A 27,865-nucleotide genomic window follows, 5' to 3' on the forward strand; every position below is an offset into this window, starting at 1 on the left:
TTTTGCTGAAAGATAATCAATGAAAAATGAAAATTTTAATAGCACAAACTAAAACATAATGAATACATATATCTCTTGAATATTATATTGGGAATTATAGCTGAAAAGTCAAACAAACATACACACACTGAAAGCAAGTCAACATATACCTATAAAAAATTAATACAAGTACAAACTGAAACAAGCTTATTTAAAAAGAGTATTTGATACATCAATAAGAAACAGTAAATAATATATGATCCATAAATTCCACCAGGATATCAAGTGTTTATATTGCACTATACACAATTTAGGGTAACACAAAACAAACGATAAATTTTTTTTCATTACAAAATGATTTCAATGTATGTAGGTAAAGGATTTAATAATCATCATTCAGTATAAACACTTTTAAATAAGTGCATACGACGAAAAAAAATTATTCAGATGCTGAATACATTATATATAAGAAGGCATGTGGAACAGACAATAAAAATTATGTATATGAAGAGATAGAAATGAATAAGTTTATCCTAGTATTTATAGAAGCAAAGAGATCATTGGGAGAATATATAATATATATGTCATATCACACAGTGGGTAATGCCCATGAAATAACACTTTTATCTGCACTTGAGGTAATAAATGATAATTGATAAGGATGCCAACGTGCTTGTATAATTTTATCCGTATGCTCAGCTAATTGAACACAAGGCAATGGTTGAGATAAATCACCTACATATTTTGATGGACAATAACACAAGTTTTGGAAGAAATAAAAAAAACAACAACAGATCACTTAGTTTAATAACTTTAATGAACATAGGCGTTAAACATACTAGAACAGAGTATGTAGAACTGAGATTTAATACTGTGAATTTTATAAATACATAATAAAACCTTGTTAGAAAAGGAAAAAAATTGACTCATTCATCAACAGTTAAACATTTCAATGCAAATTTTATAAAGAGCTTATGGTGAAACAACACTGAATGTACTGTAAGATACATACGGTTTGAAATAATTAATCATGATAAGAACACTGGAATGATCGGGGACTTATATAATACGTATGAGTTGTAAATATAATTATTTTGCTTTTGTTTGGCAATAAACTTATGCAAACAGTTTTGGACATTCTCAGCTGCATAGATGCATCGGTTTGAAAATTAAGAAGGTGGTAGTGATTGGATTAGACAGCGAAAGAGCGTAAAATTACTTACTTACGCCTGTTACCCCTCGTGGAGGAGCATAGGCCGCCCACCAGCATTCTCCATCCAATGGATTATTATTATTAGAATATAATAACTCTAGACAGTAAATTTACATAATCTGAAAATCGACCGTCGATGAGTTTTAGATTCTCATGTTTATATTATTAGTATCAACGTTAAAACTATAATTGTTTTTCAATAAATAGACAATGTTACATAGCAAAAGTTAACCAGTATTTATAATAAAACAAAGGAGAGAGAAACAACACAATACATCGATCATACCATGAAAGTCGGTTAATATAACACGTTTGTCGTAACTAGCTGATAGTAGATAATAAGCAGTTGGTGAGAATCGTACACTACGCACTTCATTTGAATGTGGTCTATACGCATTGATATAACGAGCACCACGTAAATCAAATAATGATATTGTTGAATCTTCATGTCCACTAGCCAGTAAATTACAATTCGGTTCAACAGTGACTGAAGCAAATGCACTGCCTGAATAAAGAAAACAAATCCAAAAGAATGAAATAACTAGATAATATAATTTGTTATAATTAGATTGAGTTGCACAATCAGTACAATGGAGGATGATTACAAAATGCGTATGGAAATAACGCTCAAATAGACAGATAGGATGACAAATATGCAGCAATAGGCAGATAATCAGACAGAGAAAAGAGAGCTTTGGGAGCGATTTTTTATACAACAAGAAATAACAATGAAATAATTCACATTTCATAGTCTCGCTTTTTCGTCTGTGGATACATGGTGTCAAATGAAGTGCGAGTCTTTCTTCCGAAAGTTGCTTTAGCTGAAGACGCGCCTTTAGGTTTATTCAACGCCACACAGCCACGTATATTAGCCACTGATGGATAGGGACATTAATATTATCCATGACACTGATGGTCTTGCCATTAACACATATTACCGTGCTCATTGTTGAATTATTAGACATACGGTACCGAACGATTTTTTGGTGAATAAAATGGTTTTAAAGATATCTCGGTTTTGCTGTCGATGACATTAAATTGATTACTTCAAATAGACTAACTATGGTATCCACAAAGCGTATTCCATATTTTCCTATGAACATTTCGTAGACCACCACTATACACATATATGTACGAAGTGACTAAGCAATGTAAACAACAGTGTAAGATTAGCTATATATTTCTAACTGTGGTTGTTATTAAAAGTACAATCAAACAAAATCAATCGATAGAAATACTTCAAATATGAAGATAAACAAATGAAGTTCCATTTTGAATCATATAATCTAATATATTTAATCACGGAATGACAAACATAAATAATTGAAAAGTTCCAGTATATGTTAATACTATCACTTATTATTTATGATAATGTAGGGCAAGAATTTTGGTTTGATAATTAAGTCATACATCCATTAGGGAGAGTCAGTCAGTCATATCGTAGAAATTCGTACGTACGTACATCAGTTCGAGTTGCCATACCACATTAGCACAGAGATGAAGTTATCGATTCAAATCCCATAGTGGTAGAAGTAGTAAGAGTATAAGCATTATGTGAAAGCCTAGGGTTTGAAGATGTTATTCAAGGAGTATAATACAGTGAAAGAAATTTGGAAAGAGAAAAAGGATAGAGACATGAAGAATTCAAACGGTTAGAATTTGGTAGAACACAAAGAGTGGATGCACCTTCGCCATTGCAAACGATTTTGAGCCATGTCATTCAAGGTCTCTAACCATCGGTTGCTATCATCTCGCGAATCCCAACCAGGTAGTCTACACCTACCAACATGGCGCAGTCCACTTGTCAGTGACTTGATGGATTTGTGCCACGTTTTCTTTCTTCCAATCTACTCGTACACCATGGAACATTGCACGTCTGGGCAGTCGGTGGTTGGGCATACGTAACACGTGCCCGAGCCATCTCAACTGATGAAGTTTCACTACTTCATCAATCAATTTGCCATCACTGCCTAGTACCCGTTTCCTAACAACTTAATTACTTACCCGGTGGTCCCACCATATACGAGCAATGCTTCGAAGACACCTGTGATCAAATACTAGTAGCCTACGAATATCCTCTACTCTTACCGGCCATGTTTCACTGTCATAAAGTAGAACGGAACGAACTGCTGCACAGTAAACCCGTCCTTTTGTTGCTAGACGGATATCTCGCCTACGCCATAAATGACGCAAGTTGACGAAAGCTAGACGAGCCTTCTGTATCCGTGCTGAGATTTTGTCACACACCAGACCACAAGGGCTGATGAGACTCCCAAGATAAGTGAAGCGGTCGACACGCTCAACTACTTCACTCCCTATCATTAGTTCAGGTGTCGATGCAACCCAATCCTGAAGTAACATTTTGCACTTCGAGGGAGAGAATCGCATCCCGAACATGCCTGCATAGTTGCTTATATTGGTCAGAGGACTCTGCATTTTGTCAGCGTCTTCACCAAATAAAACTATGTCGTCGTCGCATTCTAAGTCAACAAGTGAGCCTCCTGGTAAAAGTCCAACTCCAGGAGATTGAGATGATGAAAGTGTTATCTCTAAAAGCATGTCGACGACAAAGTTAAACAAGAATAGAGAGAGTGGACAGCCCTGACGAACACTACTTGAGGTAACCACTTCTGATGACAGTTCGCCATAGGCTCTAACTCGACTAGTTGTGTTCGAGTAGAGAGCCTTGATGAGGTTAATGTACTTCTTTGGCACTCCTTTCAGTGACAAACACTGCCATAGAACCTCACGATCAACGGAGTCGAATGCCGCCTTAAGGTCAAGAAATACTACTATTGTGGGACGTCTGAATGTATGTCTATGTTCTAGGACCTGACGTAGAGTGAATATCTGGTCTATGCAACCACGTCCAGGTCGAAAACCAGCCTGGTTTTCTCTAGTCTGCTCTTCACGAGCTTTAGTTAGGCGTCCAAGTATTATTGAAGCTAATATTTTAGACACTATATTAGTCAAACTGATTCCTCTGTGATTGTCACAGGAGGACTTTTGTCCTTTCTTGTAGACTGGCATAATCAGTGATTGGGACCAGTCAAATGGAATTACGTCTAGTTCCCAGATTCTACCTAAGACCTCAGTCAATCTCGTTGCTAGTACTGGACCACCATCCTTAAAAATCTCAGGAGTAAACCTGTCAGGGCCTGCTGCTCTCCCTCGCTTCAGATTTCCTATAGCTTTTTCAACTTCGCAGAGGGTTGGAGGACTTACATCAATTTTCCATTCAGGACGACTGGGGATCGTGGGTAACTGAAGTGTGGCTGAAGGACAGTTGAACTGGTCCCTAAAGTGTTCTGCCCATCGATCCAATCTCGTGGATTGAGAATGAATGATATGCCCATCTTTATCTGAGATAAAGATGGGAGAGAGTGAATGACCTGGACAAAACTCGCGTCCTACAATCCCCTACACTTTCAGTGTCAATTAATTATCTCCATTTTTTGTCAAATATTTAGTGTATAAGGATCAGTCTACAAAGAAAAGCTTGTTGCACTGGTCAGTCGTGTTGCCCTAACATATCAATGGATTTGACAGTCTTATGTATCAATAATGTAATCTCATGAGCAGTTGTTACTGGGAAACTATATACTCTATCATTATGCATCAATCAATCGATCCGAAATCCAACACTCCATCACAGTTTTTATAATATGATTACGAAATTTAAAAAAAGTAATTATGAAATTAACAAAATTTTGATGAGTTATTATTTACGTTTCGCATTTCAGTTTATAATGTTTATGATCTTTGGAGGTGTTCTGTCCTCTGAGTTGGATGATTCGATTGTTAAGCTTTCTTTGAACTTCTAGACGACATCATCTTGACTATAGTCACCAATGGTTGGAGACTCTAGGTGATATGGCTTAGAATCGATCACAATGGCGCAGGTGTATACGCTATTTATCTTCCCTTAAACCTTGAGATTAAAATTGCTTCATATCTTCCTTTCTTCCTGTACTATATCCTTATATACAATCTTTCTTTTACATATTACCACCACTAAATTAACTACTTCTATGAATTCGGTGTTCATCTTGTTGTGCTAACGAGGTATGGCAACTTGGATCGATGCATAAATGTGCCTGGTCCTACGTTCTAGCTGACTGACTGACTGACTGAGACGACATCATCAACACACATTAGCAAATTCGGTATGTAAAAAGCAGTGGAAACTAAAGCCCATAATACGTGTTATTTAGGATTCGTTAACTGGATCCCAGCACCCGGGTGCACAATAAAACTCGAATCTTGTACCTTTCGCTTCAAACTTCAACTGGGTTCAGACAGCCATTAAATTGATCAACAGATGTGAAGTCAGTAATAAAGGTTTGTAATTTCCCGTCGTTCATATTCAGGAATGTACCACAACAGTCTCTGATGACATATATGTAATGTGAGCAGATTGCTTCGATATTAGCCTTTAGTTACAAGCTTCACATATAGGTTGAAGAATTTCTGTCAATTCAGTCAGTTATAATCAATGTAGAATATGATAAATATATGGGTCGGTTTAAGTTAGACTCAAATTGTAGATAAGCACAGCTGGAGGGTGAATGTACATTGGTTTTCAGGAGATTATTATTATTATTTAAACACATAAATATTGGTACAAAAAGCACCAGATAAATATGCGCCTCACAAATCTCATTTGATTTGTGTGAGGGCTGAGATACTGCCCAGGTGCCCAAACTGAAGCAGGTGGTTTTCTTAGGGGGCCACACCCCGAGCCTTTGACCTAAAGGTCTGACCCACAAGGCAGTGGAGCATCGTGAGGAGATGCAGTCTCATGGTAGCCGGTGACCAACAATAGGTTCATACGCCATTCGTTCCATCAAGATCCTGGAGCCCATGTGCACCATTGGTTTGGAATCAGGGTTTTCCAACTCCCCTAGGTGGATCCTCTATATCCACCAACCCGGTTAAAGCGCCGGACATTCGCTTCTCGTCCTCTCACTTTCGTAAACAACACCCGTGGCACGAGAAGGCAGTGAGTAGGACTTCCCTGTCAGAGGCTATATATTTGCGTGGCCATGTGAGAGCATTTCGAGAGGAAGAGCAGACTCTCCCCACTCTCGGCCGTATCAGGGCATTTGGGGAGAACTAGAGATCATCCACTCACTTTACAACCTTGAAAGAAAACCTGAATCCTATGTTATAGCCATAAACGCGTACAAGTAACTAGTGAACCACTTCTGACGATTGGTCTCAGATCACTACTAAACCATTTATAAAATAAGAATTCAGTTTTCTAGTACAGCGATAGAGGGCAAAACTAACATATGTACATATACACACAAATAGACAGAACTCACCTTGTGAACCTGAATAAGATGGAACAATTAACACAGGAGCTGGAGCTCGTAAATCCCATAGACGTGCAGTAGCATCTGCACTACCAGAAACAAACAATGACCCAGGACTCCATACAGATAATGAGTAAACTGCAGCTGTATGCCCAGACATTGAACGTACAACATAATTAGGTGGAGTGGACTTCGGTGTAGATAGATCAAATGTTTGGGCTCGATTACAATCAACAAGATAAATACGAGAATCACCAGCCCCAGAACTTAGTAAATGACTACTTGGTGCACTTGTAACTGTATCTGAACATGGATAACTTCCTAACTAGATTTAATTTATAAAACAAAGTAAACAAAGAAATTTAAAATAAGTTTACTGGAATAACGTAACTTGTTAAAAACTTATTTAAATTCACACTTTTTGTAGTGTAATGTAACTTATTCACTATACAAATGTTTGCGTATTTGACTTTGAGCCACACTACTTCGGGTATAAGGGCTAGAAATACAGTCCAACTGAGCAAACCGAAAGTGATAGGGTGGAATAAGAACCTGTAACTTATTGATTGAAAGTTGTGTGACCCAGTCGTTATGGCAACGTTTTACATTATTATTATTTACTGGCAACACAATAGATTACAGGATTTCATTTGGTGTGTTTACACATCCAACTTTTATCAATTGCGATAATTTGACCAGACAGTGAGATAGCGTAATTATTTGCGTGCGAAATATAATCAGAGACTAATCAATTGATTATGAAATCGTTTGTAACAGTAGTTCGTTTTAGTATGAAATTAATGGGTAAAAATAAATAAGTGAATTCCACGCCTTAGATGATCAATCCAAACAGCTTTCTAAATAGTTGAATCCATGAGTTGATCTAAGCTAGACCACCATTGAAAACCTGGAAGTACTGGACGGCCATTTTGTCCCAATATGGGACTCTTCAGCAACTCGTATCCATGACCCCGCATGTGGGACTCGAACCCAGGGTCTTTGGTCTCGCGCGCGAATATACAATGTCCACTAATTGAAAGAGTTTTTATGGATAGGAAGTTGACAATGATGGACGCATCATTTTTAAAGAATTGATACAGAAAAAATAAGCATATTACAGACAGCGATTGTGATATCTGAATATAATCATATTTTTGAGTGTATTTTTTTAAAGGTAATTGTTATCAAGCACTGTATTGATTTCGGAGTGTACTGTATTGTAGAAGAAATAGAATTCTTTCTATACTGTCTAGAATTTTGATTACAGAAATAAGAGATTATTCTTGTACAAACAGTTTACAATGTTTTACCTATTTGATTAAATAATTTCATACAATTAATTTTGTAATTAAATATTTATAAGCGTTTTATTTGATAGACATCATATCTATTCAAGGGAGATGTATAGAAGCAGTATTATCAGTAGTATGTCAAATAGATACCTGTAATCAACTATAAGATATATGAGTTCATATGATCTCGGTTGATTTATTTAATTTACATACAGTTTGTGCAAGCTTATTTTTATTTTACAATACATAGTTGTATTAAACTAATAGCCAGACAAAAATGAATGCACATTATTTATTGTAATATCAATAAAGAATTGTCAATTTTAGTCGCATCTTCGTTGATTAGTAAAAACACAGTTCGTCGTTTAAAATACCTGACTTCATGGTCAACCTATCATATTGTGGTGTGATCTACTTATATCCATATAAGTAGTATATGGTGTTGATCAGACATAGAAAGTATTTTGGCAGAAGACCGATAAGGAAAGAACTGAAATGAAGCGCAATCGTTTGGAAAGTGCATGAGCAATGGAATTAGAGAAGAAACAGTGAAGATTGAAACAATTGGTTGTTAATTTGCAAATTGACTGTTCATTGTTTGGTTATCAGAATTTACTGAGATAGTCTGTAATTTTTGCTTAAATACATTCGATTGTCCCCAGTCGTGTTTTGTTCACTACAATATGACAACTGTTTAAAGAAGGTATCATGTCATAGTTAGCGATAAACTTGGTTTCAATCTATCTTCTACCATATCAAGTAGCCTGAATCAATAACAATCAAAGTGGTATCGTGAAAAACTTACTAGAAATGCAATATCTCGTACTGTACCATCATGATATCTTAGTTCAATGGCTTGTCCAGCGGTACTTGCAATTTCTGGATCACCACAAGCAGCATCTGGTATGCCAGTTGTTGGATCCATTTGAAGTAGACGAATTGTAGTGTCGTTACTTCCTGTTGCGATAATACGACCATCAGGACTCCAAGCAACACAATATATACTACCTTTGTGGTATTTTTGACGTCTCATTAGAACTATTGGAGAAGTAGCTACGTGTTTAGCACTACAAGAAAATACATTAAAATATACTTACTGCATGACGGAAATTACTTTCACTTAAGACGATAATTGGAGTGTAATAGATTCAACGGATAAATAAAACTAGTCATATGTTTTTTAACTACTTTTAGGTCATGAAAAAAAGAAAACATTTTATGGACTTGAACGTAAAGTCATGGGAAGGTAACCGAAACAGATAAGAGGATAAAAACTACTAGAAGAAACGTCGCTCTATTTAAATAAACGGATCATAAATAACAGGGATGAAGAGCACTACCGTGTAATATCCAATACACATAAGAAATACATATGACAGATAATACAACGAGCAACTAAAATTGAACAGATCTTATAGTAGATCATTTGTCAAATGTTTTTTATATATATTCAAATGATTATGGTAGTATACAATGTAATGTAAGTTTATTACTTATATGCCATATAAGCTTACATAGTGAACTGCTGTACATTGATATTTGCGATTATGGTATGTATAACCTTAGAATGTCCACTTAGAAGCAAGGTTTTTCTACTTGTGTGGTAATTTCTCTTGTCATGAATCAATCAGTGATAATATAGTTACCCAAATCATCTCGATTCCAAAGTGATCTGATAGGTCTAACTTACACGCTCATTTAGAAAAAAAAACAGAATAAGTGTTGAAGTAAAGCTTGTTCACAAACTCACCTAAGGTGTTGAACACTAGGATATTGGCATACACGTAAAAATTTACTATTCGAACCGACAGCATATAAACGTCCAGATGGATGAAATGCAACACAACGTATTGGTTGACTATCTTCTAAAATTGTTACAGGTATGTAACGTGGAGTTTGAGGACTGGTATCAGCAGTGTTCGATACTTCACCATTAAGTTTACATGGTCTATCCATGTCAGTATGTTGTGACTGAGGTTGTGAGGAAGAATGAACTATAGATGGTTTTTCATTTACACTAGGTTCGATAGTTTCAGATAGCTGAGTAGGATTTTTTGGAGCTTGACTAATGATCTGTGTATAAAAAAAGAAAAACAAAGTTAGTTGACAAACTAAGCAAACATAAGATGGCTCAATCAGTTTTTCCAACATCAAGGATGTTGAGTCCAAGAATGAAATACAACATGTCATTGGACAAGTTTATTAAACGTCATAAATTTTTTAAAATCTATTTAAATCTATTTTATTCTTGTGCGACAGGGCACAAAAATATGCCCCACAGAAATAAGATAGTATTTTGAATAACTGAAGAGAAGGGTAGTAGTAGTAGTAGTACTACCACTGAAGAAGTTAACAGAAGTAATATTTATTAAGATACATATCAGTTAAACATAAAGCCACGGAAAGCTTCTACCAGTTTGTGAAGCCCATCTATCTTACTATGAAGAGTGTGGTAGGAAACTACAGTAAGATTGCCACTGGCTTTTATTTTGAACCTTATCTAATAACAACTTAAACTACTGAGTTGCATCATCTCCAGGACCCCATTGAGGTCGTGATGGACTGGCAAATGCCAGTCCTACACAACTAGCTTTCGTAACACGACGCCATGTCGTAAACTAAACAAACCTACCTTTTCTTCAACCCATTCCAGTCCCTTCAATTAGTCTAAAATGTAAGCCATTGAGATGACATCTGTAACATTGTTTGATAGGAACAAATGAGATAGGTGATCAGTTATACGACCCTGTCCTGTCTCATATGCTTGCGTACAGAGCCTTCAACATGTCGATAGGATAGAGAACACTATCGACACATGGACGGAAGCCCAAGAAAAAAGATAAAATGGTTTTAAATAATTATAGGCGGAATGAATGTATACTTTGGTTTCATGATTGGATTATGAAAGAAGCAAAAAGTCGATGAACAGATAACTTGAGGTATCATAACTAAAATCAGATCACACTAATGTAAACGTTTGTCTAATCTAAATATTTGGCAATAAATCCAAAATAGCTTTTTACATTTTATCAATTTATTACCCATTTATTGATGTTGAAGATCATATTTTACAGACTTTCACTTATTATCGTATCATATACAATAACTTAAATTGATGTAACAGTTGTTGTACTTATCTGTCCCTCTATCATTCCATCATGATAAAGTTGGAAGATAAAGCGGTCAATTAATAAACATTTCTGAAATTGATTGATCATATAAAATAAGTAGTGTTATAACTGTTTTATATACTCCTTATTACGACCCAGCTATTCCTATTGCTTAGTAGAAAGAAAATCATTTACGACTAAGAAGTGAATATTTATAAATGAACCTCAATAATAAAATTAAGTAATTAAACGAGACAAAAATATGATTCTTTGTGGGATTTAAATCAATGCAGGATTATAGGGCGAAAAAGAAAGGTAGTATGCAATGGATTATATAGATATGATGAATTTGCTTGAATAAAGTTAGAGTAGTTGACTATCACAAACTGATAAATCACAACCTACAGAGATTTAGATGAGAATTAATAATTTCTGTAGGAAAGTTTAATAGTACGTAGGCAGAAAAATAGATATTGATGAAATAAATTGGCATAACATTTTCAGTTCACCCTAAAGATTTAAATTAGAAATAATAAGATAAACATTGAGTGTAACTAAACAACAACAACAACAAATGACATTAATTCTGCACAACATTACTACCACGTTAAGTCACTGGATATGAGTAATTTATATTAGGCAAATAAACCGACATATTAACAATCCCTTATAAGTCTAAGAAAAATCAATAATTTTGTGAGATGGTGGTATTGTTTTAGTCAGATTATTACTTAATTTGCATAATATGATTGTTTGCGAGTGATAACGTTACGTTATACACAATGCAATGTCAATTAACTAAGGAATAAATATGTATGCTTGCTAAAACCTTTAGAATTTTCAACGAAATATTTCTGGTAGTGTTCTCTGGGCTAGATGGTTTAGTAGAGAGCTTCATTGTAATTCTTGACCTCATCGGCGATTAATTTATGTAGAAATGAGGTTTTCAGTTATTGGACAAATGTTACGTCAGTTCATTTTAATGGCCTTGAATTTAATTAGTTGATATTGTGGGTTTTGTAGTATTTATTTGTTTTCGCACTAATATTGATTGCGTTTCTTACGCTGACCTATGATTAGTTGATCATTGCTACCATATGGGTTGATAGACTGGATCTTTTCCAGTGTCTACAAATTGCGGATCTATAACTAAAAAGCTCATTTTTACATAAAGTAGATCCTGTTGATGTTGTCGAAAATAGAATTAAAGGCTCCGTAAATGAATTATCTAGTTTAGAGAACTCAATAATACCAAAATCAATCACCTGAGCTGCAAAAATTTTCCATCATTTCAAGAGCTACAGAATAATGAAATAATCTTATCCACTTGATAACTTATACACTCAATAATGACAACACAAACGATAAAGAGGTAGTGCATATAAGATAAAAACACAAAAAGACAACAACTAACAGGTGTAATTGAACATGATTGATCATCGCTATTAGCACCGGTAGTAGTATTGAGCACTTGAGAATTTTCTCTATCAAGACGACGTTTTTGAAATTCATGCAATAAATCACCAGCATGTGAACCGAGTTTATGACCATCTTTATCTTGAATATAATGAAAATGATAATTTTAAAGACTTTAAACTCCAAATTAAAAAAATACACAAACAATAAAACAAACGAAAAGTTTAAACGATAACAAGTGATGATATGATCTGTAACACAACCCATAATGCCTAACACAGTTCTAACGAGACTCACTAAAAAGAAAAGGACAAATTGTGTTGTAGAAATTTCTGTTGTCGAATACTGACCGTTTACAACTAACTCACCTACAGTTTAACTTATGAAAGTGACCTGAGTAGTATTATTACCGTTAGTGATAACCAACTGGATTAGTAGATAACCAGCTGACTCATTACATCATGTTCTCATATCCACAAACTTGACCTGAATTCCTATACAACCGTAATAGTAGATCGAATAACTGTGGTAATCAGACTCTATCTAATGGATTTAACATAGCAACACAAGATATGAAATATAAATTGACCCTAGTAACCTAGATACAATATTTAACTAGTCTAATAAACACAAAACCATGTATGAACAATCCATTTAGCCACAAATATTTGTGACAAATCTACTGATTGAAAGCTTGAATCGGTTTTCCAAGCTTTCCTAACAACCCCAGGCCAAACATTTACGACAACTTGGACACGAGAGAAAAGGCGCAAAATATGGAAAGAACGCTTTATTCCAAGATTAATTAATGTACAGAAAATCGAGGGTGCTTATAGCATTTCAGATGGCCTTGAGACTCTGGAAGATTTTAGGACCCTACTAAACATAGTAGCAGAATAGGTAGTCACCCAATCAGAAATGTGACACGTGACTCTTCGCTTTCTAGATGTTTCTGGGAAACTTCTATTCAATGTTGACTGCATAAAATGTTTCCAGTGTTTTCAGGGCATTGTACACTTGTAAATGATATAATGATAGAAAAAACTTGTAACATTTTAGGTAGAATTTTATTGAATACACTATCCTTTATCTAATACACACAATACTTCTATTTCCAAATGGATGTATACAAAAAAGCGATCGGGATAAAATGAGAAAATAAGTGAAGCGAAAAGACAAAATGAAAAACATGTCTAATCTAGCCGATCTGGCAGTAAAATATGACATGGAGACGTACGGACACACACAGAGAGAGATCAATTTTTCTGTATAAAGACAAACGAATGACCAATAACCAGATCATGATAAACTACGATCACATAACCAGCCTTATATATATATATATATATCAGAAGCTTCTCAAAGTCAAATAGAGTAGCAACACCGAATATGCAACATCAATCCACTCTACAATGCCACACATCTTGAACAAGGAAACTAATCTGAAATAAATTGAGGTAATTGAATCTCTGACATTTTAACGATTATGTTTAAAACGTGGTGTGGTTATTTATGATAGATAGATACATCAGTGAACAGTTATGAAACAAATGTTCGGAAAATACTAATCAGTGGGGATGAGTATTTGATGATCACTTGTATTATAAGTCAGCAATACTCGTTAGTTAGATCTAATTAATCTACTTCAGGGAACTTTATCTTACTGTAATTTTGAATCATTTAAAAGCTTGTCGAAGTTTACTTTAAGTATCATGAAACAACCTTTTATAAAAGCATAGATTAACTACATTGTTGGGCTTAATGAGACAAGTGTTTAGTAATTAAATCTGGAGATCACGAACTCACATAAAATTGATGGTTTAAATTACTTGAATAACAGTTGAAATACGCCGAAGAATTATGGATATATTTAAAGTCAATGGATGAATATTTTGACCTAGTCTGGGATTCCTCAGAAACCAAGATATTAAGTATTATCTAAGTGAGGATAGATGTCTTAAAGTGAAATCAAAGGACAATTATGCCAAGCCTCGAATCCCCAGAGTTGAATGACGCTAGCGATACTAACCTCCCAATGCTCTGGTACGGTAGAGAGTGGTGAGGGTTCACTCACACACTCTCTCTCTCTTGAAATGCTCACATTTGGCCACACGTATGCAGCCACTGACAGGGAAGTCTTAATCACTCCCTTTTAGCCGCGAGGGTTATTAACGAAATTGAGAGGACAAAAAGCGAATGTTCGGCGCTTAAAACCGGGTAGGTGGGAAAGGAGGATCCACCTGGGGGAGTTGGAAAACCCTGATTCTAAACTTATGGTGCACATGGGCTCCGGGATCCTGAGGGAACAATAGAGTATAAACCTATTGTTGGTCACCGGCTACCATGGGACCACATCTCCTAACGTTGCTCTGTTGCCGTGTGAATTAAATCTCGAGATCAAAGGTTCGGGGAGTGAACTTTTAAGAAAACCACCAGCTTCGGTTTGGTCACCTGGGCAGTATCCAAGCCCTTATACAAATCATATGTGGCGCATATATATTTTGGTGCACCTTTGTAACATTTTTATGGGTTTGAATAAATAAACTGGACGATGAACAAATGATAACATTTGTTTAATTCTTTACTCATATTTAATTCATTTGAGAGATGAAAGATAAGCGTCTGAATGAAAGTTTTACTAATCCCAACAAGGTAATTGATTCGATTTCCATGATATTAAACAAAGATATTAGGATTCTTGAACAGATATGCTTGAGATTTCTTTTAATTCTGAATAATATACAAATACTCGAGAGAACTAATTAATGAACAATAAACACAAAAACACAGCACACTCACCACTTTCTATATCGATAATAATTGAACTTTGCATTGATGCAACCATTTCTTTAGGTGATAAACTACCAGACATTGTTCTATTACATGGTGATGAAGATGATGGAGATTTTCGATTATTGGTAGTATCATCAACACTGCCAGATTGTTTCACTACCAATTGTTCATTATTCACAGGATCAAATGATGAATGAGGCGATTCTTCTGTAATTGATTGCATTTGACCTCCTGTTATAGCAGTAGAACGAGATAATAACATTGAATTTCGTACTGTTGTAGATATGTTATGTTCATGATGATCTGCCATAGAACTATTCATATCTGTTGAAGTAGATGACATTTGACCATGTAGTGAGAATAATCGATCCACTGAAGCTTGCATACTGGAGGAAATAGTGGCCGATTCTAAATTAGCATTTCCAGTAGTGTTTTGATCAGCTGAAATATTTTGCACTTCATTCTCTGACATAGTATTATTATCTTGTGAATTTGTAGACGCTACTGTTTGGTTGGAATTAGATTTTTGATTTAAAAATTGTAAATTCGGATTAGGTGGAAGACGAAATCCAGACAAAGAATGAGTCATTAAACGAGGCTATAAGAGAAAATAAGTATGATGATTTAAAAATCTAAGCTAAATTTGGAGAAAAAATGTCTGATCAGATCACACAGAAATCCCTATTCACGTAAAGAAACATATCGAACCCAGATGAACCAGAAGAGGTTTCGTGTGTAGAATATCATGAGCCAGAAGATACGAATAGGTTTTGACGTTTTACTCCCACCGAAACAGCGGATCCTGTTTGCTTACATCATTGAACTCAAGCGTCAAGTAGTGGCATATACTGAGGATTACTGACCTCAACACTGTGGCCACCAGGAAGAATAAGCAAACGGTGGGGATGAGGTGGATGTTCAAAAAGAAATATAGATCGGAAAAAAAATTAGGTGCTTATTCACATATACAAAACTAAATAGTCTGTGTAAGTTTTTTCTACACTTTTGAAATAAAGTCGAATAATTTAGCTATTCACCGTCAAGTTACTCTAGAATGGAACTCTTCCTTACCATGGAAATGGATGGATAGAAAACGATATCCAGTAAAAACATAATAGTTAAATTAACTTAACTACATGTAGAAATAGTCTTAAGCAGAAATTTGTTGAGAAATATATGCTATATCCCAAGAATGCAACTAAACTCAACATATAAAGAAATTTTAAATTCACCATTTCGAATTTTTAAACCACGCGTGTATATTTGAATCAAGTGCTCCAAAACTTGGATTTTCGAAGGCTGATTAAATGCAAGTTTTTAGGAATTTGTGCATCTCCCAATAGTTTAGTTGACAACTACCGTTTAAAGTGTTATTATCACTTTGCATGGTGGTGTGAAGTGGTATATATATATGTATATATATATATATATATATATATATATATAATGATGTGATTGAGATCAAAGGTGACAGGTATGAGAAACTTCAACATGGAAAATCCATCTTAAATAGAATACACATGATCTTCTCCATAGTTTTCAGTTTAAGTACACAGCTCACACTAGATTTTTTGTCTATCTCATCAGTCGAATTCAATATAAAAAAGCGAAGTGAAAAGTGGTAATATCAGAAAGCTTACACCACGTCGAGATAAATTGGGTAAGCCAGAACTCCGAATAATTGGACGCAAACCTGTATTGAGACCATTATGATGATTGATATCATATTCACCGTTAATTTGATCATTTTGTAATGATGGTGGATTCATGCGTAAGAGACCACTGGAAAGTCCTTCATAAGCAGGAATGAGACTTCGCATTAATTCACCGCTGGGTCCTTGAAGATGGCCTCTTTTTAAAGCTGGACTATGTATTGATAATACTGAACGTTGAATACTCGATCCCATTATGGTATTTGATTCTGGTATATGAGTATAAGGAAATACAAGTGGTTTCACAGTAGGTTGAGTTAATATATGTTCTGGCCATAAACTAGATTCAAGTGTTGGTCGATTAATTGGTTGTACTTTTAAATCTAATTCATATGATTGAAATGGTTGACTAAAATTCACTGGTTTCAATGACTGAAGCCATGAATTTAATGATAAATCTGGTGCAACAGGTTGATGACAATGACTAGTAGAATGAGTATGTGAACGTTGATTTATTTCATTGTTTTGTGCAGTATGTAAAGAAATATTCTGATTGTAAAGACGTTCAGTTTCTTCTTCTTCGTCTAAATCACCTAGAAAACACACACAGAGAGAAAGAAAGGCTATTTAATTACGAAATGAACAATTTATCGATTGTAAAAGTTGCATGAAATCAATAGCTTTATATCGATTGGGAACATCAACATTTCTTCCTATTATTATAATACAGTGCTTAACATAGTCTTCATCGACAAGCGACATTAGCTGGGATTATTGAAAACTAAGGTCAGTTAGTCAAAAGTAACTTAGGACTTGACGCGTATATATATCGGTTCACGTTGCAGTACAACATTATTACAGCGAGATCAAACTATCAAGACAAATTGCAAGGCAGTAGTAGTAACGGTATTAGTGACAATAGAAAACATTAGGGATACACAATATGTTTCAAGAGAAAAGAATGAATTGGTGAAAAGGAAAAGATTATTTTAAAACTGAAGATTCAAGGTGAAGCAAAGAGTGAATACATCTGTGATAGTAAGATCGACTATGAGAAACATCAAACAAAGTTTCCAACCATTGGTTACGATAATTAAACGGATCTCAATGAAGTATTCTGCACCTACCGAAACAGCTCAGTCCAAAAGTCAATTACTTTATGAATTAATGTTATGTCTTGGTTTGGTCACTCCTTTCAACCTACTCTTACATGACATCAAGGAGTACTAGAGAGTTTTTTAGACGAAACTTGGAACTTCTCATAGTGTGCATCCACGACCCAACTCACAGGATCGCAATGCAAAGTGATAATAATATCGAAGTTTGACAGTCCTAGAAGGAAACAGCTGTTATTTAATGATATTTGGATTTCAATCGTTTTCCATCTAACGTCAGTGTGTGATGGCAGTAATCATTTAAAATTCAGCTAAACTATATGATGGTTTGGCCTACAAATGTGAAAGAATCAAGAATAACCAACAATTGTAATACAAAATTGAATATGTATCCACTTAGCGTCAATGTGTCGTTCTATAGTTGCTTACAATCTAATAGAAATGAATGTGACAGAAAACTATGAACCTGAGTGGGAAAAACAACAATTACTATGATGTAATCAGAATCAAAGTGTAGATGTAAGTAATTAAAGTGATCATGTTTATGAATAATAAAATTGTTTAACAAAGAAAGACGGTTAAAAGTGTACGTTCTATAAAATTAAAATATAAAAATAGCAAATATGAAAACAAAAAAAGTTAAAATATGATTGGTAATAATTATGAGAGAATATGATAAGTAGAAATCAGACGAGTAAAATAATTCAAAATATATTCGCCAGTAAAGAATACAAATTATGCAGGAAATTATCATGGAGATGATAGATGGGGATAATTGCTTTTTTTGGTTGCGAAGGTTAGACGTTAGTTGCTCAACAGTCACGACCTGATAAGAAGAAACAAACAAATTTAAATAAACTTGGTTATGTTAGGGATTTTAAAACTTTGAAATGATGCCTTGCCATCAAATAAGCGATTAACAAATTCATCCGTCGAAGATTTATGCATTTTTCAGTTCTAGATGTTTTGGGATGAACAATACATTTTAGTTTTAAGATAGATATTTTAGTTTGCATAGTTGGTAATGACATAAAAAATGAGTTATTGGTTTTGATTGTCATATAGAGCCTCTTCAATAGACAGTGACTAGTTTAACAGGTAGATAGGTCGTTTTTAGTGTAACATTTATTCTATAGTTGATTCATCTAGCGGTCAAACAGATGTCCTTAGGTACTATTATAGAACTAATCTGGTTATGAAACAACTAGTGTATAACATCGTACTGTGAGTAGTTCGATCTTATGTTTGTGTCATAACAAAGGAATAATTTATGGGTAGTTCGGATCGCGCTAGATTACATGACTTAGGACGATCAGTGTAGTCTAGTAACGAGTACTCATTTAATCCGAATTTATTGATGTAATAGGCTTTATAAACAAAGTCGCCTTGTATACACTTATATATTAAGCATTTGACACAAAATAAACGTGATTAAAATCCATTTAAAGAGTAAATGACAGTAAGACTATAGTTTTGTAGATCATTCACAAGCCTAGAAAATCGAGGCTTAATTATCTGATGCACACGTTGACTAACAGATGAAAGCGTGAAAGTTGATCATTCTGAGTATGTCTGATAAAACTCTATATTCTGTCGCTGACATCTAAGGATGGTCATTTTTAATAAGATCATAAAAGTTCCAGCGACATGATCTGCGATAGCTACAATATTGAATATCATGATTCAACAATGATTCTTACATTTAAAAAGTAGCTTATAATGTTTATGAAGATATTACAGATGTCAACCTAGCTGCATTTATATCGAGTACTATTTGTTGTCACTAGGACAAGGTTAAAAAAAGAATTTTTTTAGTTTATGAGTGTATATAATCTAACTGTGCTAGACACCATTTGTCATCAGAAATTAAATAAATAAAATCTTCACTACTTTTGAAAACAATGTGCATATAAATAGGATATATTTTTCACCAGGGTAATTTTCATATTCGTTGTTAAGTTAATGTCGATATTCACTGTTGAGCATGTTTTTGAATACATTTGAATGGGATCTTCCTTAGCTGGAATAAAAATTGTTGTTGATTGAAAAATAAATATTTTACCTAACACGTACCCTTATATGAAGCGCAGATTCTCAAACCAGAGAGAGTAGAGTTAAAACTGGAGAAACACCAGCTGAAAAACTAATACTGGACGCAAAATACAAAGCTCCACAACCATCTAAGTAAAGGCATTTTGTGGAAATTGGTTTAATTTGTAGATATTATTCGTCATAAGTTGATCTCATTTACGGTATCACTGAAAACCAGGGAGCACCAGACAGCTGCTTCACTGTAGTATAGGACTCCCAAGCAATGTGAATCCACAACTATACTAGGGATTAAACCTAGGACCTTCAGTTCTCGTGAAGAACGTCTAATCATCAGGATCTATGGAATGGCATCCAGTGATATACTTTCAATTTTAATCTGTTTGCGGTTACCTAATACCACTAGTGATCATTTATTGGTGACCAAACAATATTTTTTGTCAACAAATACACAAACCTCCAAGCATTCCAGTTATCTGCATTTGAGCTTTCTGTTCTGTTGCCATAAGAGCACAGTAATCTACACAGGCTTCGTATAGTAATCCTTTAACAAGTAGTCGTAAAAGTCGGTCACCACGAGCATTTTCATCAGTTGATGCCTGACCACTAGATGAATGTTTACTAAGTTGAATAAATGGTTGCAAGAGCGGATAGATCTAAATTGGAATGTTCCCAAAGAAAAATGGAAATAATAAAAGAAACAAAAAACAATACAGAGGACACCCACTAGTCTTTTAAATTTTTTTAAAATTAGAAATTAAACGTTTCAACATACAGATTTATGTATTCAAAAACAACACTGGTAACTCGTTTCATGCATTGTCTCTTATTTCATAAAATCATTCCTAGTACTTTCAAATCTATGATTTTACTTGCATATTGAATAATCTCAACTGATGTTATTCTTAGATATCTCATCAGCTCTATGATCTTGGAATACTCAATGTAAAAGGAAAAGGGGGAAACTAGAGAATATATTGAGTCGGAAATCGGAGGCAGATATAAAAAAAATGAATACCACTTGGCAATAACTGGAAAAGAGAACCCAGGGCAGAGTTGGTTAGAGAATTCTGGTGGGTGGCCTATGCTCCACGAGGGGTTACAGGTGTAAGTAAGTACGTAATCATTTTTAGCTATTATATTGATGTAGAATCTTCCCTTGCGCCTAATATAACGTAGTAATAAAGAAAAAAGTCGAAAAGGTTTCAAACCTGATATTTATTTAAAGATGAAAGATACTACTGCGAGCTACCCGAACAAAAGAGAAATGACAAAAGCTAAAAAAATTTTACTCTACATATACAAAAGTGAAAAAAAGCTTACATAAAATACCATTGATAGTCCAGACGATTGCAAATTAATCACAGGCTATCTCAAGGTCACTTGAAAGTGAGAAATGCAAGTGTGGACAGTATCTTGTGAGTAGGTGAATTATTCACCTAGTCAAGGTTACCACCCCCCACATGTCTTTGTCTGATCCGCTCTAGCATGTCGTATACATACATAAATACGCATGATTTATGTGTACACTTATTTGACTTCTTACTCATACTTATTTTCGCTTTTGGATAGCTGGATGAGTCAAGGATTACGAAGCGCACATATTGTGACAGAATCCGACTCTCAGATCACACTAACTCTTAGAGTAAGACTTCCATTAGGATCATACTTCCTCATGATTCCCATAGGATTTCACATTTTTCTAATTGTGTCAGTTAGAATAAACAAATCTCTTTACAATATAATGATTTAGACTAATGATGAGGTAGTGAGAAACTAATTTGACGTTTTGTATTGCTTCGTTGTTGAGTTTAAGATCCTAGTGCAAGATTGTTATCTTCAGACAGTTCAAAATCAACCCAAATCTTTCCACAACAAAAGACAATTGAGCTAAAACTACTCGCCCTGTGTTAGATTTATGTATGGGGCGAATCAAGTAATTGATGGTATATGGACAGGTACACAGAACCTGATGATGTAATATAAATTTTCTCTGCAACTCAAAATTTTTTCAATGAAGGTGGATTACTAGAAACTGGCATCAACAAGAGATTGATTATTCACTCATGACCGTTTAGTTCACATTTTCAATCCAGGTCTCTAATCAACACAATGTTTCAAGTTCATTTTAACTCTGTAAACGATAAAATAGACGGTTAAGACTCTTAGGTGAAATTACTACAACTAAATAATCTCTGTTAATTTGCATTTTTACATTTGTAGTTATTGCTTAGCCAAAATTAAATTATACGAGAGTGTTGTTACATATGAAATAATTTCACAGTAGGATACCTGAAACACTTTCGTCAAGGGGAAATGTGATATCTCTGAGAGCACTGCTACTAACATACATCACTCCCAGCATATTTTGATTGATATCGCTGGTTGATTGTCGTTACACTTAGTCCACATGACGATGATTAGTATTCAGTCAACCATTGTATTTCGTCTTTTTTCCGCTACCTTCTTCAACAGTTCTACGTAGACAGTATTAACTAGTGTGATTTTAAAAAAAATGGTTGAACATGTATTTCTAACTATTTATTAAATATTTAGTATCATTTATCCCATTACAACCGTTAGACCAGTGGTTATACACATGCTGATGTCTCACATTACATTGAAATGAATTGATAAGCAATCTTTCCAATTAATTATTCAAGCCAAAAAAGACGTGAATAGGGTAGTTTTTTCTAACTATATGCTAAACAACATGCATAGAAATGTGGTTATTACCAAGTAGTAGAGAATATACAACGTCAACTATGCTATTTTAGTACCGTTTGAGCATAAATTGTAACAATCAGCCAGTGTTTATTTACGCACACTGAAAATCATGCTCAATGCAGCAGAAGAGAGATAAGTGAAGGAAGGGTGGGCGAGGAAAGAGTTAATATAATTATTTATCAATATTATTAAAACTAACCTGATTAAAGCATTGTAGACGGCCTAAACTTGGATTCCAATAACGATAATCCGGATGTTGGTCTAATCGTGTTAAAGTCAACAAAAGAGTTAAATCACGATATTCTGCTTGAGTTTCACATTCAGGCTCTAACTGTTTCAAACAATCAATAACCTGTTGTCATTTATTTTAGAGAATAACAAAAATAACAATAGAACAATGTGTTATTTATAAGAGAATAATGAATATTGTAAACTGATAAATAATCTATTGTGGGGTTCTGATGCTTTCCTTTTTAAATCTAATTTATTTAAATATAGAGAAACAAAACGTAGAAATGGCAATTCAATAGTATTTGTAAAACTACAAAAATTGTATAAAGTGACCATTATCGTTAAAACAGATAGTCTCAAGAGCATTTTTTTTAATGAATCCATGTTAACTAATCAAGTAAAAATTAGATTAGCTCAATGTAATTAGTTAGTAGTTTACAAAAAATATAAAAATATGTCGGACAGGATAATAGAGTATTGATTAACGTAACTATCTTAAGTTAACCGATAAAATTTAATTATATAGCTTGAAAATGATTTTAGGTTCTAGTATGATGAAACACAATTTTGTAACACACTAACCTGTTCAACACCATGATCTACATCATTTTCATTAACATTAGCACCGGTGATCCCATTAGCTGAATTATTACCATCCAAGTTATTTACATCACGTAGACACAATAATTCTAGGTACTTATGTTTTAATAATAAAAATCGGGGCTTTCTAAGGTCTAACTCAACAGGTGGACCTCGTAATGGTTCCAAATAGTCAAGTGCATCATCCCACTACAACAACAGAAAATGAGGAAATAATTGTTAAAACAACTGAATACATTAATAAACTTATTGGGTACAAAAGAAGATGATCGAACTGATAATTAGCTCATAGAAATGATTTCTGAATCATAACTGAAAAAAGAAACATTCAGAATACAGAACCACATAATAAGGAATTTAGGCTATCATCCATTTATAAATCAATTAACAAAAAATTGAGTTATTTATGTGATAACAAGTAATTAATCAAGTACAAAAATAAAGGTCACGGAATAAATAACAACCGATGATCCATCACTTCTACATACAAAAACAATGTATGGTTGCATTTTATCTAAAATTATTACGTTTCCTCAAAATTCGACCTGAACCGATCGAAAAATGGATTGTTTTTCTATTATTATTGTGGTGGACACTACTAACAAGATAGCTTATAAATAGCAAGCAGCGGAGCGCCCCATAGTTGCTGCAGTCGGTATTCGAAGACAGGAGTCTCAGAAAGCAAAATGTATGGCGAGTTTGGACTATTTGTGAAACCAGAAGAGAAGTTGTAGAAGACAGTCTACAACTAGCGTGAGTTGCGGAACACACAGTAGATACAAATGGAAGACTGGAGACTAAGTGTATATATTTCACAAATAATCTGCATTCCATATATATATATATATATATATATATATATATATATATATATATATTCCGTCTGGACTAAACTTGTTCATGTATTGCATCATCATGAAAATGAAAATAGACAAATACGTGACTATCATAATATACAAAGATATCGATTCGCTGTTGACAGCCACTCCATCTGTTTTATTCGTTATTTATATAATATTTCGTTTGATTACTTTGTTTTAACACAAGTATAAGTGGGAAACTTAGAAGTTTATAATCCTACATGAAAGCTGAGAACTACATAAATATCGCTATTTCTCAATCCAAATATAATACCAAAGTATCGTTTTAGAATGATTTATAGAATGAAAAAAAGTTAGTTTTGGATCATTCAGATTATAAACACTAGATGATAAAATAGAAATATTGCTTATGTAATTAAGTATTTTAATGATGTATACCGAAAATTTATTACTACTCTCCATCTATTTCAAGTATATAGTGTTTTGTGAAATGAAGATTTGGCGCGCATCTATTAGAAGAAATTGAAAATCGGTGGTGGTTAACACTTAAATTATATTATTCAATTATGTATAGAAAATATGAAATGGAAGACTAGTTAACTGTGGGTTACTGGGTTTATCTAAATATTTAAGTATGAAAAAGTCTAATTTTTGAGGGATACCAATATAATTAACACAGTATATTAATACATATAATATGTTGTGAAATGTTGGTGCATGCAGTTATAAATCTAATTAAATTTTAAGTGAGAAAAAAACTCTGTTTTTATCGTTTAATAGATAATTAAGAGCGTAGTATGTGTGTAAACTATAATAATTGACTAGTATATTTCTGATAACATGTACGATATTTTAATAAGATAGCTGAAAACCAATTAGTTAGTTCACTTTCTAATGTGTAGTATCTTTCTCTCTCTCAGTTGAAATTTGATTGGCAAATTTAGACACACTACATCATTCATTTCAGAAGCTTATATATATATATATATATATATATATATATATATATATCATAACACTTAACTTTCATCGAAGACAGGAATACATATGTGAATGCGTGACCACAACATAGTGGATCATCAAAATTATACGCAAACACCGCTGTTGATGTTAGTGATGGTGGCGATGCAGGTGGTTTTATTCAAAAATCAAGAAGTGTTACGTTTATAATAGAGAGAAATCTACAACATATAAGACACAACTAGGCAATAAGATACACATTTAGTCAGTATGACTAAGGTATAAGTTATAGAGTACGGGAGCTATAAGGAGATGGAAGTAATTCTACTTGATTTAAGAGAAGAAAAATCAATTGAAATTGTGGAGCAATTTGGAATTGAGACATAGGGGAGGATGATACATTTTATGTAACCATATACTGTAAAACACTATGTTATCAGCTGGAGTACTTAGTAAGGACAGAAAAGAATCTAATCAATCAAATTAAAATACAGTTTTATAATTTGCCAGTGTTGGATTCAGGTCATGTCAAGATTTACAACTGTCCTAGTTACACGGAGGCAGTTCTTAAAAACCACAGATGATATGAAAAATACATTGATAAGATCATATTCATACAGGAAGTAAATCACAGTCTGAGGAAAGAAATTTATTAGAACGGTAATCATTAAAAAACTATATGTAGGAAGTAGAATGGCGGCTATTCTCACCTTTTACGTATATATATATAAACAAAAATTGTTTTACAGGTATTCTCTAAGTATAGTTATATGCCTAAAGGCAGCTTATACTAATGTAAATTGATTGGTGGTTGAAGCAGAAATCAAGTGGTCATAATGTAGCGTAACATTCATTTACCTATTCCAGTTTTTTTTTTCTAGATTCACTGATTACCACCTCCATTATGCCTCCTATTCAGACAATTTTATTAAATGGATTTCTTTTTTTAAAAATGTCAATATTATGTAATCAGTATCGTTTAACGGTGATTTCAGTAAAAAAGAATTTCAAATATTAACTGAATAATGCAGAATTAAAAACTAAATAATTTCATGTCATTATAATGATTCACTTCAGAAAAATGTAATTCATGTATTAAGTAAAATGATGTAGACATAGAGGTGTGGTAATTAATTATTGACTCATTTTACTTGTTACTTAACTAATTATTGTATTGTTGATACATTTTAATATCATTATCTGTATTTATATTTACTTGAGAATGGTATTTTTCTTACTTAAACTTAAAACTTATGGTTATATACTTATTTCAGTAAATTTTTTTCACTTAGATACTCTTAAAACAGTGACTTCCGAAAGGTAGGGTTGCGGTTTAAGAAATATGTTGTAAATTACATGAATCATTAGACTTTTTTTGCGCTAGCTTAGTATGTTTCTTATACAAAAACGGTGATTTTGATATCAACTGATTATAGATGGTAATTGGATGTAGAAGTCATACTTGTTTGTCATGACAATCTAGTTGAGTTGTAATGAGTTGATTACGAGTTCTTGGTTCTTATGAAGTTGCGCGCAGTTTGTAAAGCTGCAAAATCAAAATGGGAAATTTTAGATACAAATTAGAGGTCGTGCTGTTGACTCTAACGGGATATTGAATCAGTGAAGTGTTTTCTACGTATAATCAATATCTTCAATGTCACATTTTTAACAGACTTAAATAGACGTACAAAAAGCTCAGTCTTTAAGACAGAGAATATTTTTTCTTTCGATATTGGTGACGAAGATAACGAAATATAGAGCCAGCAATACAAAACTGTAAACAAATTTTCCTAGGAAGACCACAAGTCACTGATATCAAGCAGTCTTCTAATGAGCTCTGAGATGAAGCTGTCGGACTGATGGAGATATTAACATCAATCCAGTTTCCTGTTCAGGTTCCCTAAGTAGAAGCATTCTTCTGCAGCATGAGTAGTTATGATGTCCCAATCACTAGCACACATTTAACATCACCAGGTTTTATCCTACTTACCAGGTAAATACTGAAGTAAACTGCTTATAGGTACTGATCGTTATGTTTACGTTGCTTAGCTGCAGGTGTGATTCAATGGTAGATTTAGTTTCCCTACTTCGATAACCCCACAGTAGGATGGATATTGTAACTATGTAACTTCAAACATGTATCTGCTAGGTGTTACGATCGAATAACTAAAAAGTGCTTGGTCACTGGAACATTAGTCCTGACTGAGCTGTTCGCAAACAATTTGGGGACTATTCCACTAACCATCAAGATTGGTTTTTCCATTGAAGTCAAGTTTTAAATAATCATTATTGCGTCGGTAAAATGGTAAGACTTGACTGAGTTCACACGGCAAGGATGGCATCATAACTGCACAACCAGGGCTTAAACTGGTCAACATATTTCAGGGATTAACTTACATGACCTTCCAAAATTAATTGACGAAAGAATAATATGTCTTCATTGAATGGTCCATTTACTTGTCCAGTTTCTCGTTCTAGGGCTAACATAGAGATTGCTAGGTCACGTTTTTCCAGAAATTCCAAGATTAATTTAACTACATCTGCTTCGTATATTGTTAGTTGAACTTTCTCATGTTTTGGTACACTCAT

At 33.8% G+C, this 27,865-nt stretch overlaps 1 protein-coding gene across 1 annotated transcript; it reads right to left on the minus strand.

Moving 5' to 3' along the window:
- Positions 1-568: 568 nt before the first annotated feature.
- On the minus strand, positions 569-27,865 carry Smp_170170 (hypothetical protein; the record flags this gene model as incomplete). Its single annotated transcript, XM_018790592.1, has 11 exons — positions 569-714; positions 1,479-1,697; positions 6,520-6,835; positions 8,608-8,869; positions 9,553-9,875; positions 12,327-12,469; positions 15,128-15,719; positions 16,762-17,366; positions 20,395-20,593; positions 23,478-23,684; positions 27,674-27,865. 11 exons carry the CDS (start codon positions 27,863-27,865, stop codon positions 569-571), a joined length of 3,204 nt encoding a protein of 1,067 aa, XP_018646109.1.

The sequence above is a fragment of the Schistosoma mansoni genome (genome assembly GCF_000237925.1).
Source record: "Schistosoma mansoni, WGS project CABG00000000 data, supercontig 0049, strain Puerto Rico, whole genome shotgun sequence".
In the NCBI taxonomy this organism is placed as follows: domain Eukaryota; kingdom Metazoa; phylum Platyhelminthes; class Trematoda; order Strigeidida; family Schistosomatidae; genus Schistosoma; species Schistosoma mansoni.